Source organism: Petromyzon marinus, chromosome 41, assembly GCF_048934315.1.
Source record: "Petromyzon marinus isolate PM22_M1 ecotype Great Lakes invasive population chromosome 41, UKy_Petmar_22M1.pri1.0, whole genome shotgun sequence".
In the NCBI taxonomy this organism is placed as follows: Eukaryota; Metazoa; Chordata; class Hyperoartia; order Petromyzontiformes; family Petromyzontidae; genus Petromyzon; species Petromyzon marinus.
The window spans coordinates 9272848-9284877 of NC_133707.1; the positions used below are offsets into that span (position 1 = coordinate 9272848).

The 12030-nt window shown below is 47.2% G+C and overlaps 1 protein-coding gene across 5 annotated transcripts in view; it reads left to right on the forward strand.

Moving 5' to 3' along the window:
- The first annotated feature begins 438 nt into the window (after window positions 1-438).
- The window catches only part of LOC116951088 (long-chain-fatty-acid--CoA ligase 1-like), a 40052-nt gene continuing 28460 nt past the window's right edge, over window positions 439-12030 (forward strand). For 2 of the 5 annotated variants that reach the window (XM_032969472.2, XM_032969477.2), the window contains exons 1-3: window positions 3464-3539; window positions 8846-9081; window positions 11600-11714. In XM_032969472.2, coding sequence (XP_032825363.2) covers window positions 3479-3539; window positions 8846-9081; window positions 11600-11714 — 412 coding nt within the window. In that variant the 5' untranslated portion in view covers window positions 3464-3478. Of the gene's footprint in view, window positions 569-3386; window positions 3421-3463; window positions 3540-3655; window positions 3763-8845; window positions 9082-11599; window positions 11715-12030 lie in introns of those variants that run through there. The other 3 variants (XM_032969474.2, XM_032969475.2, XM_032969473.2) reach the window with 3 other exon arrangements.

Here is a 12030-nt window from a genome sequence, read left to right on the forward strand (position 1 = left end):
ACGCATTGTAGTGTAGCGGTTAGCGCTACGCTGCGCTACGAACCCGTCGACCCGAGTTCGATTCCCGCTCACGGCCACCACCGGTGACGATTATTTCAACCGGTCCTGGGGCCTCCCCTAGGTCGACTCAGCCTCAAACGAGTAACTGCTGTGGTGTGTGAACATCGCCACTGGGGAGACAAAGGCGGCCGGGCGTGGTGAATCCAAGTCCCGGGCGAAGCCGGGTAGTTAAAGCTAGTAACCTAATAAATGAAACTTGAATCTGAAAGCGCGCGACACGACGTCCGCTCTTGCTGTTCGATGGCTACAGCCGCTACTGCCGCTGCGACGATGACCCGGAGTGTGGGTGGCGCCTTGGCACCACGTCGCTGGGGACACGGTCACTGCCGAGAGCCGTAGTGGGGGGTGGTGGTGGTGGGGGGGGTGGCGGTGTGGCCGTCACTCTTGCCCACACAATGTTCTCCCATCTCTGCCGCCAGTCTCCCTGGGAGATCATCTTCTGCGTGCGGTGGGTGCACAATGACGAGGGCTCCTTTCACAGGCTCGTAGGAGCTGCGTGCGCAAACCGGTAAGGCAAATCCGCTATGTTGTGGTTAACGTTCGGGGAGGAAAAGAAAAAAAACTAAAATTAAAATAAATAAAAACCCGGCTTATCCTTTTTTTTTGCACTGAGAGTCGTTTCATACGTTTCATAAAGTAACGTTGAAAAATGGAGATGTGTTTTTTTGAACTACCAGAATCGAACTTTAGTGGGTGGTGGTGGTGGGTGGGGAGTGTGTGCATCAAGTTTTGGAGAAAGTGAATCTAGATTTTGAAGCTTTCGTGACTGTAGGAATAAAATACGTTTTGGTTATTTCGGTGAAGTCACGTAGGTATAAAATAAAAAAAGTGACTTTACCGAAAAAAACCAAAGAGTATAAAGTGAATCTAGTTTACGATGTTTGAATAATGACCGGTTAAATGAGGCTATGAGTTGCTTTTCTGTGACAGCGTGAGCCATTGTGCGTGTGTTGCGTCCTATAGTGACACGGCATCTACTTTGTGTATAAACTTTACCGTGGATTGTCCGTTCGCATTTCTCCGCTGCACGGTAGCGCACGAATTTTTTTTTGGTTGTCAAATATTGTCCTCGTGTAAATCGTGAGATCTTACGCCGAGTCAGTCGAGCAGTGCTTTAGTAATTGCCACGTATTACATAGCGTTTTGGTTTTAAAAAAAAGGTCGTTCAGCGTACAAACCAATGCAACAGTTGTGCAGTTTACAAAAGTGTATCGTCAGTTTTTGTGATTAAGGGTCATTGCTCTATAATCTATATATTACCTCATGATTAACGTTATTGCTTTAAAAGCAGTTGTTGGTTACTCACGATGATGGTGGAACGTGTTTACAGCCAACATTGACGGTGCAATTTATAATAATGAAAAATTACATATCAGGCCACCGTTAATTATACAGTATACTCAAAACGCGCAACCACCGTAGTAAGTTTATATTGATTGTTTTATTTTAGCTTCAACTGTGATTTTGGATTGTGTCCCATCAGTGGTGGTAGGTTAATTGGAAAACGTTATTGGCAGAATGCCTATTAAAGTTGTGATGTGGTGTAGTGGTTGGTGGTGGTGGTGGTGCGGTGGTTCGCGCAGTTATCAATGAATGTGGCCAACATTATAATAAGTTCTATTGCCAGCGATGGCTAGCTAACGTCGGTGACGAGTGATGTCTGAAACCAGTGCTGGGCACCACTCTTCCCTACTCTAACAACCCCCCCCAACTCACCAGCATGGTGAAGTTTGGACAAACAACCCGCAGCACGGAAACAGCGCGCGGAGAGGTCTTTAATCCAGCAGTGGATTAACATACCGGGGCTGTTGATTATTATTTGGCATGGCATAACTATGGCGTTAAAAACAATAATAATAGATTTGACCCATTTCTGGCAATAAAACAGGTGGAGAGACGCTCAAACACCAAATATAAACCTAATTGCAAGGAATCATGTCTGCATTAACCACACACAGCACTTGTGGTGAACATGCAAATAAACATCTGATAATATATGGCATTGCCTTTGAAACTAATTGGTCTACACCAGACAGCCTCCTTTAGGGCCCAGTCTCACCAATTGTCACGACCAGAGAACGCCAAAAGGCGAAGAGCGCAAAGACGATGCCACGCATCAGAGCATTCACAGCTCGGGGCGAGCAGCTCTATATTACGTAACTACGTTTTAGAGGTCATCGTTTTAGAAATGACGAGGGTTTACGCCTCCGTGTCCAGATTGTACCCCATTGGCGGTGTGCACACGCGCGCCTTCAACAAAACTGCCTCTCCGTTAACGTTGCTCGCTGTGGCTGTGTTTTGCCAACGATGCGTCCACTTGGTGTTGATGCGTGTGCCAAATAAACCACGGGTGACCTTCCACACTTGCGCTAACCGGCAGAACATCGTCTGGAAGGTCGGTGTACGAGTGGTGTCGCCCCGTTGTGCGTCGTGACCCAATGATTACAGCAGCAAATGCACCACCGATCTCGTCCAGCATATGCACACAGATCTCGCCAGACCTCGAAAGGCGAGCAGGTTTGATGTTGTGGATAGTGCCCAGGATGGCAGGTCACCGTGCATGCCAGGATTGTCGTAGGTGGCCGCGGTGTTGCACATGGTGGTCAACAGAGGCCGTGTCGCTTTGTTGTCCTGCATTTATTTCTCCAAGCCCATGGTTTTAAATTTTTGACCAATGCACGCTGACCAGCGTGGTGAAGTATGGTCAAACGATCCCACGCCTGAGACGGTGTGGGGTGGGCCCTCATCCGGAAATGTGATGGTGCCACGCTGGTGAGGTGTTAACTACCTCGCCTGGTACACAGGAGGTCGTTGGGTTAGATCTCGACCCTGACGCCTGCTGCTGTGTATTTAGAGTTTGCGTGTCTCTCTCCCCGTGGTCGTGTGGATTTTTCTCTGGGTCCTACGGGTTTGCCCTCCACATTAAGATGCACGCGTTTAAGAGTATTTGGCTTCTATAAATGTCCACATGATATAAGCCACTTTAGTTGAGCTATCATTTGTGGCCAGGTCGCGTCTGAAAAAGAGCTAAATAGCTCAGTGGAAACTTACCTGGTAAAATAAAAAAAATAGTCTGTAGATGAAAAAAATACACAAACACACCTCGCTGTCGCATAAATGTATACATGAAGTGCTGTGTGTTATTATGGGCAACAGAGGACAGTGCGGCAAAATCCATTGTTGAACTGTACTGTACTATGTTCCTGTTCCTACAGCTCCGCTCTCCCGCCTTCAGCAACCCGCATTGACCAGCGTGATGTATGCGTGTCTTTTGAACTTCTTTCGCGCCGTACGTCGCCAACGCAACTCGCACGGCGTATGGAGAGGCGCTCATCCAGCAGTGGATTGACAAAGGGCGCTGTACGTGCACATTGCTGCGCGTCCACATCAGCACTTGGGATATCGGCAAAGGGTGTTGATGCTAACGACCCCAGGGCATTTGCCCACCCAAGGGACAGTCCGTAAGACTAAACTAAGAGGTCACTGAGCTGTGTTTGTGCACCTATTATGCCACTGTCATGCTCCATGTGCGGCTTTGTTTTTCTTTTCTCGTGGCACATATTCTAATTATTTTGTTGTCAACATTTTTATTTAGATTTTCAAGATCCAGGAACACGACGGGAACATGAAAGGGAGGGGGCGGAAGCAACATGTAACAAATATATAACAGGCCACGTGAATAACTCGGACCCTGATCATTAGGTAATGGGGTGAGATCATTCGGGCTCGCCACCCTACCGTGGTTGACATAATGCTCGAGGACAGTGTGACGTTCTCTTCTAACTTTGTATTCATCACAACCAGTGGGGAGAGGACAGTGTAACGTACTATTCTAAATTTTGATTTAAAGCTTTCGTGACTGCAGTAATTCATTTATTGTTTTATATATATTTTATTATTTTATTGTTTCCCTTCAACGTGACTTTACCGAAAGAGCTAAGAATATGTACTATTCTAACTTTGTATTCATCACAACCATTGGGAGAGGACAGTGTGATGTACTATTCTAACTTTGTATTCATCACAACCAGTGGGGAGAGGACAGTGTGATGTACTATTCTAACTTTGAATTCATCACAACCAGTGGGGAGAGGACAGTGTGACGTTCTCTTCTAACTTTGTATTCATCACAACCAGTGGGGGGAGGACAGTGTAACGTACTATTCTAACTTTGAATTCATCACAACCATTGGGAGAGGACAGTGTAATGTACTATTCTAACTTTGAATTCATCACAACCAGTGGGGAGAGGACAGTGTAACGCACTTTAACCTTTTTTTATTCATCACAACCATTGGGAGCGTAAGAGCCCGGCCAATGGCAAGCGAAGACAACGTTGGCGGCGTGAATAGAGAGCAACCGAAATAAAAGTAGGCCAAGGATGTTGCAGGCATCACTAATCCGCTTTTGAGAAACTTCCTCTTCCCCCTCGCCTCACCATCAATGGGAGAGCGACATCTGCCCACGGAAGGAGGGGATTATGCTTGATTAGAGAACATCTGGATTAAGACCGGCGGACACACACCGGAGTGGCTATTTGCCACCATAATTTATTTCGCATATAACCACGCTTTGCTTGCATTGAAATCTTTCCGCACCTCCCATTAGCACGGTTGGCTACGCATGGTGCGAAGGAAGATTCAACATCCATACAATCAATATCACAGAAAACAAGCACTGCCATCAGCCACCCATTGATACCGTGTGCAAGGGGAGTCTACACTTTTTCTCAGCATGCCCACGTGTGTGTTGTATGTACGCGCGACGGATGTGCAGGGCTTATTTGCAGCCGCGTCTCTCCGGGTTGGTGACACTTTCTGTGCCCGGCACGCCGTCGTGGGGGGGCTTTTCCCACTACTTCACCACGCTGTTGTTCAGTGAATGGGTTTCATTGCAATGGCCTCTGCTCACGTCGAAGTCTCGCAGCCTATAACCACCTTATGTGCATCGTGGTCGCCCATCCGAGCACTGCGCAGGCTTAACGTGGCTTCGTTTCTGAGATCTGATGAGTGTGGCCTATTTCCAGGTGATTATATCATTGGGGTTTTCGTGTCAGGCAGGCATTAAGTAGCTGAATATTATTTGACGAGCTTCTTTGCCCGTCCTAGGACGGAAGCTGTAATATTTACGAAAAAAATTGAGCGGAGTATAATTGTATCTTGTATAAATTTAATAGCTGTGAATTTTGCGCTAAAGTATATCATCAAACATTTCGCCGTATTAAAATACAGTTGCTGAAGCATAGGCCCAATACGCCACGCGGCCAGCAACAAAGAGCACTTTCAGAGTTGTAATAGATAACTTGGGGAAAGAGACGATGGGAGAGAATGTCCCAAGTAGAGCATAAAGGAAAAGCATTGTGAGCTGCAGTGTGTGATCGAGTGGGTGGTTGAGTGAGTTGTAAGTTGTAGTGTGTGGTTGAGTGAGTGGGCGAGTGAGTGTGTTGTCACCTGCAGTGTAGTGGTAGGTGGACGGGTTGTTACGTAGGCAGGTTAGGTTGGTGGGTTGTGTAAATGGGGAGGTAAGTGGGTTAGTAGATAGGTATATGGTGAGTGAATGTGTAGATTAGTGGGTTGACAGGTAGTTAGGTGGGCGAGTGTGTGTCTAGGTGGGTAGTAGGTAGGATAGGTAGGTAGATCTTTGTGTCTAGGTTAGTAGGAAGATGAGTCGGTTGCTAGGTGTGTGGGTAGGTAGGTGGGTAGTTGGGTAGATGGGTGCTAGGTAGGTGGATTTGTAAGTATGTGGTTAGGAAGGTGTGTAGGTAAATGAACGGCTATAGCTAGGCACGTGGCCATGTATGACTTTAATTAGATATGCAGGTGAGTGGGCAAGTAGGTGGACAAGTGCGTAGACGGGCAAGCACTCGGTGAATTTGTCGAAAGGTAGTGATATGTATAGGCTGGTAGGGAGGGAGGTGGATGCCGGACTCTGCACTATCACACACTGCTTAGTCAGTGCCGGATTAAGCATAAGTTAGATTTACAAAACAAATATTAAAACACTATTCTTTTTTACTTGCACAGTAAAGTAATTGTATTTTTTCACTTTCTATACAGCCAGATAATACGACAAATCGCTCACCTTAAACACCAAAAGTTGAAGGCAGTATAGTACTATAGCAAGTGCAGAACCACTGAACCGCAATTGACAGCTTGAAAGCGTTTAGCGCGGGGCCCTTGAGAGTGCGGGGCCCGTAGCTACTACATATGCAGCTACTTTTGCTACCGGGATAATCCGGCACTGTGCTTCGTGACATAGGGAGGGGAGGGCATTTGCCCACCCATCGCAGAACACGTCCCTGGCAGCAGCAGCAGGAAACTGGTGGCACCCACGATGACGGTGCTGTTGTTCTCCGCCAACTGTGCACCGGCTGCGGCATAACAAAGCGACGTTGTGCTGCCCTGGTGAACCGAAAGCAGTTTGTTATGAAACGCAGCGCAGGAGCAGCGCGGCAATTAAGAGCACGCGATGAGCAGTCAGTAGTTATTTTTCATGAACCTCTGCGTGCAAACTCTATCACTGTTAATTACTGATGGATAAGTACGACTCAGGACGGTCATCGTCAGCCATTTTACTATATACTACTCCCCTCCACGCACTCTCCTACCTCTCATCTCACTCTACTCCCCTCCACGCACTCTCCTACCTATCCCCTCTCATCCCACTCTACTCCCCTCCACACACTCTCCTACCTCTCCCCTCTCATCTCACTCCACTCCCTTCCACGCACTCTCCTACCTCTCTCCTCTCATCTCACTCCACTCCCCTCCACGCACTCTCCTACCTCTCCCCTCTCATCTCACTCCACTCCCCTCCACGCACTCTCCTACCTCTCCCCTCTCATCTCACTCCACTCCCCTCCACGCACTCTCCTACCTCTCTCCTCTCATCTCACTCCACTCCCCTCCACGCACTCTCCTACCTCTCCCCTCTCATCTCACTCTACTCCCCTCCACGCTCTCTCCTACCTCTCCCCTCTCATCTGACTCTACTCCCCTCCACAAACACTCTCCTACCTCTCCCCTCTCATCTCATTTTATTTCCCTTCACGCACTCTGCTCCAGCAACCAAAACTTTCCGGTCAAGCGCCCATTCCACCTCAACTCAAAGGGAGGTCGCTCATTCTCTTTTTCTCCTCCCATGGTCTGGAACTCCCTTCCCCCATCCATCGGTGCTGCAAAATCCCTCCTGTTTAAGTGCAGATCTTCCTCTTATCCTCTTCAGACTTACTACCTCTCACTCTCTTTATATATAAAATAAACATACACACTCACTGTTATGTACAGCGTTCATGAGATGCAGTTGCATTTGGACTCTATGTTAATCCACATTGCATTGCGTGCATACATTGGTTTGCAAAACTTAGCACGCGCCCTAGGGGCATGACCTTGTACAATAATGCAATGCAGGACTTAAAACATAAATCCACATTGTTGACAAATTAGCGATTGGTCCAAAATATTGTTGCGTACGACCGCGCACGGTGAAACATTCCTGAAGTCCCTGATCCCTTCAAATATTTAGCGCCTCAATGGGCAATTACTTTACAAAAGTAAACAACATGGTCCAATAAAATAAATAACTCTCAAATGAAAAACAATTAGAGCACAGAGCACAGGGACTTGCAAGAATATTTGCCAATGAAAAGGGCTTAGCCGTGGAGTATAAACTATATTTTTTATTTTCTCACTTTCAGACATTGCTAAAGTGTTTTTAATGACATTCTTTGCAATATTAACAGTTCCATTGCTGTAATGGCCATGTCAGAACACTCATCCAGCACCTCCGAGATCCTGGGCTGTAAGTGTCCGGTTCAATTGCATGGGTAAAAAGCTTTTACCTGCAGGCCCTTTTGCTGGTACCATCCCAACACCCGAACGATTGCACTTGCAAATCTCTTTAAAAGTGTGCTGATTAGTGGCATATAATGATCGGCGTAGGCTCCCTTACAGATAATTGAAACTAAACTAAAATATATTTTTAAAAATTTCATTTTACCAGATAAGGCCTACTGAGCTATATAGTTATTTTTCAGAAGCGACCTGGCCACAAATGATAAGCCCAATGAAGTGGCTTATCGCGTGCAGGGACAAACCGGAGAGAAATCCATGTCATCACGCAGAGAACATGCAAACTCCAAATATGCAGGTATCAGGGTCGCGATCGAACCCACGACCATCCTGTATACCAGGCAAGGTAGTTAACATCTCGCCACCATGGCTCCGCAAAATAAATTTCTCCCCCCTGTGCAATCTTCCCACTTCCCTCCCGTCTGTAGCTCAGTGCCTGTGCCCCTCTGGCCCATGTGCCCCGGTGCAGTTGCACCGCCTGCACACTCTATAGGTGGCTATGTCAATATGTACTCAATATAATCTGTCTGAATACTGTTTAGATAGGTGGCCACCATGCATAACAGGTGCTATAGGTAGGCTGCAGGGCTACGTTCTGGGCAGCAGAGAGCAAGTGCAACAAAGTCAATAGTTATACTTTAACAATTTAATGATATGCTCCCACGTTGTCACAAATCTGACTGACCCGCGTGGTGAAGTATGGTCCAATAACCCCTCCCACCCCTCCCTGCATGATTCACAAAATAAGATCATATCGTTACTCATTCTGTTCATCATTTGCTTGACACTGACTGTGTTGGGCCCTCCCTGAGCATGCTTGCTATGTCCTCCCTATAAAACGGTCAGGCAACAGGGCAAGCAGCATCCACCCCTAACACTGAACGGCCAATAGCCATTGGAGTTTTTTTTAAATGATCGTGACTTGTTACCTGCAGGTTGGCTCAGCATCCCGGCGATTGGACACGAGATGGCATGGGTGGAGGAGTACATCCCTTGGCGCACGCAAATGCTCTCTATCGGGGGGCTGCTCGAGAACGTGTGGGGGTCTATGCCCCCCTCCGCCTGGCTAGGAGTTGGCACGGCCTCCCTGTTCACGGGGTACTGGTACCTGTCACGGCCGCGGCCCATCTGCCCGCCGTGCCAGCTGACGCAGCAGTCCGTGGAGGTGGAGGTAAGCCCAGCAGGGTGGTGGCGGCCCCCCGTGCACAATCGTTTTCAAGGGCCCGTGAGAGAGACCGAGACCGGCCTCTTTCCTTATGAACGTATTGGCGGTACGGCGGTACGCGGTTTTAAAAAAAAAAGCACATTTTTTGCGCAATGATTATTTCTTTTCCCGCGATTCACAACCCCGGTCGAAAAAATGTTGTGGGGTGGTGCATCAAAATCAGCTCTCGTGACATTGAAAAAGTTGGAAGATGAATGTTATGAGCAGCTAGACTACGATGTTTCACAGTCTGTTGCCTTCACAGTCTGTTGGCTCCGTGTTCCAAAGGCAGACTTGACTCCTGGTGCCCTAGACTTGGTCGGACGGTTCCTCGATTCATTTCCGAAATAATTTTTTGGCGGACGGTGACATCAAAAGATTGCAACTCGTGGGTGTCACACGTTCGAATGGGAAAGCGGCTGCTGAATCGAAGGCAACTTCTGATGGAGAGTCTGCAGTTCACTCAAGGGCAACAGCGACATCGTCAGCTCGGGCCTCATTGATATTAAACTGTTTTATGAGGACTGGTGTGTTATGCTGCACCGGTGTACCGCCAATACGTCCATACGCTGAATATTATTTGCTTTTAAAATCAGCCTCAAACCACTTTTGTACAATGTGTGCTGCCACTCTACAGTCCTTACATTTGGCTTTGCATTACGTGAATAGAACTAGTCAGCACGCGAAGTATTGTCACGTAACTCCCACGACCCGCACGGAGTGGGGGAGGTGCTAATCCATCCAGCAGTGGATTGACAAAAAGGGCTGTACGTGAACATTCTTCCAAACAGCCCAATCGTTGCAAGCAGGGCCCTTCAAAACCTCAGACTTGAGAATCAGTCAGAGTGTTCCGGATTTAAAAAAATATATTGTTATAAGTAATGCACCTGCACATAAGTCCAAATCATTACTGAGCAATGCATATCTGTTCACCGCTAATGCCCCAAAGCTTCCCTTCCCTCAATCAAAAAAACCCAGGACGGACTTGCATTCAATAGCTGCAACATCATGCACCATGAGTAAATTTGTAAAGATTGTACCCAGAACAACTTATAAATTATAGCTGAAGCTCAAGGGATAACTGGATACGTGACCTTGTGTGCTGCATTTAAATCTAATTCACCAGGTCATGGAGATTGGGGTTGGGTGAGAGGAGGTCTAGGATCCGTAAGATGAATGTAGCGAGAGTCAGACTAAATTCTAAACATATCTAAAATGCATAATTTTACCCAACACCAATAAACCCACGAAAAACGATTACTTTACAGTATAAACAACTGTATACTGCTGTCCTTCAACCCGCACCTCTGATTAGTACGCTTGGCTACGTACGGTGCAAAATAACCTATACATACTAAGCTACGCTACTGTATACATTGACAAACGAACTATGATATAAGATCCTCGTGGAACAATTCACTGCCCCTCCATTGACAGCGATTCAATAAATTGTCACAATTCCAGGTCCTGATTCGATTGAACAATGGATGCTTTGTTCTTACATTGCTCCGCTGATGGCTACAGGGGTAACTTGAATGCACTGTATTAAATACACGGTCTAAGAATAAAACAAATGTGATTCTCACACACGCGGTTCAATGTATACATCATGAGCTTAAGAATACATAATAATAATAATAAAACGCATACACCGTTCCACTCCTGTGTATTCGAATGCCTGGACCAATTGCGATTTTCCAGAAAGCAGTTGTACTGCATACGGTCTGGCAATATCTTACTGCGCAGGATATCAATTGGCACATTTGTTTTGTCTTCCCCCCCCCCCCCCAATCGAGCAGTCACATCACCTTACCGTACGTCAAGCTAGCCTTAATAGTTGCTCGCTGACAGAACGTTCCAACAATGTATGCCTGATAATTATTGAGTGTGTTTTTTTTTACATATTTGTGCTGGCCCTTTAGCCTGCGTCTATGCAAATGCGTCTATCATTCAGGTTTCTTAAATCCCCCTGCCGTCTAAGTGGGTTCACCACAGTTAATTCTTGATTTGCAGCTTTCTTGACTGCAGGAATCCATGCTCTTTGGTTCTTTCGGTAAAGTCACGTAGGTAGAAATATAATAGATCACTACGTTTCGATCGCAACACGAGCAATCGTCATCAGGTGGGACAACCACAGCAAGAAAAAAAAAACTGCTGAAGTAGGGGCCTACTTCAGCAGTTTTCTTCCTGCCGTGGTTGTCTCGCCACAGTTAGTTTATCAGCAGGCTGCACGTGGTGGGGTAAATGTTGGGTACTTCCACCTCTTCCAAGACGTCTGGCCAGCTTGGATGAGTAGGCCAAACAATACCGACTTAGGGGGCCTTTCCTGAGCTCTGTCTCTCTCTCTCTCGTGTAGGCCCTTCCACCAGCAGTAGCGTGAGCAAGCGTTTGCTGGGGTCCACCTTTACCTTGAGGCCAGTGTTCCCTTTTGCTCGGCCATCCGTACGTACACCTTACGTGGCAGCGTTTGTTTCAACCCATTTAGGGCCAAGACGGTGTGAGAAGATCCGCCCTCTTAAAGAAGGACAAATTGCTGGAGTTTTACTACGAAGATGCAAAGACCATGTATGAAGTCTTCCATCGTGGAATGCGCGTTTCAAGTACGCATTTGTATGGGTTCAGTTCACATTATCGGTGTTTGAAAGTGTAAAATGTGTGGCAGTTTTTTGTTGTCGTGTCAGTGAAACCGCTCCGGCTGTGTTTCGCGGGTGGTGGCGCTGTGCCGTCCGGCATTGATGTCCGATGTCTCCTGAAGCAGCTCCGCAGCACGTGGAGCGAAACGTCGGACGTCGTGCCGAACGATGCGCGGTGCACCCAGAACACGCACAAACACTCATCAGAAAACCGACGCAGGATGAAAGCGAAACCAGTTACAGTGGTGGTGGGGGGTCATTTGTTTCGCGAGACGATCTGGAT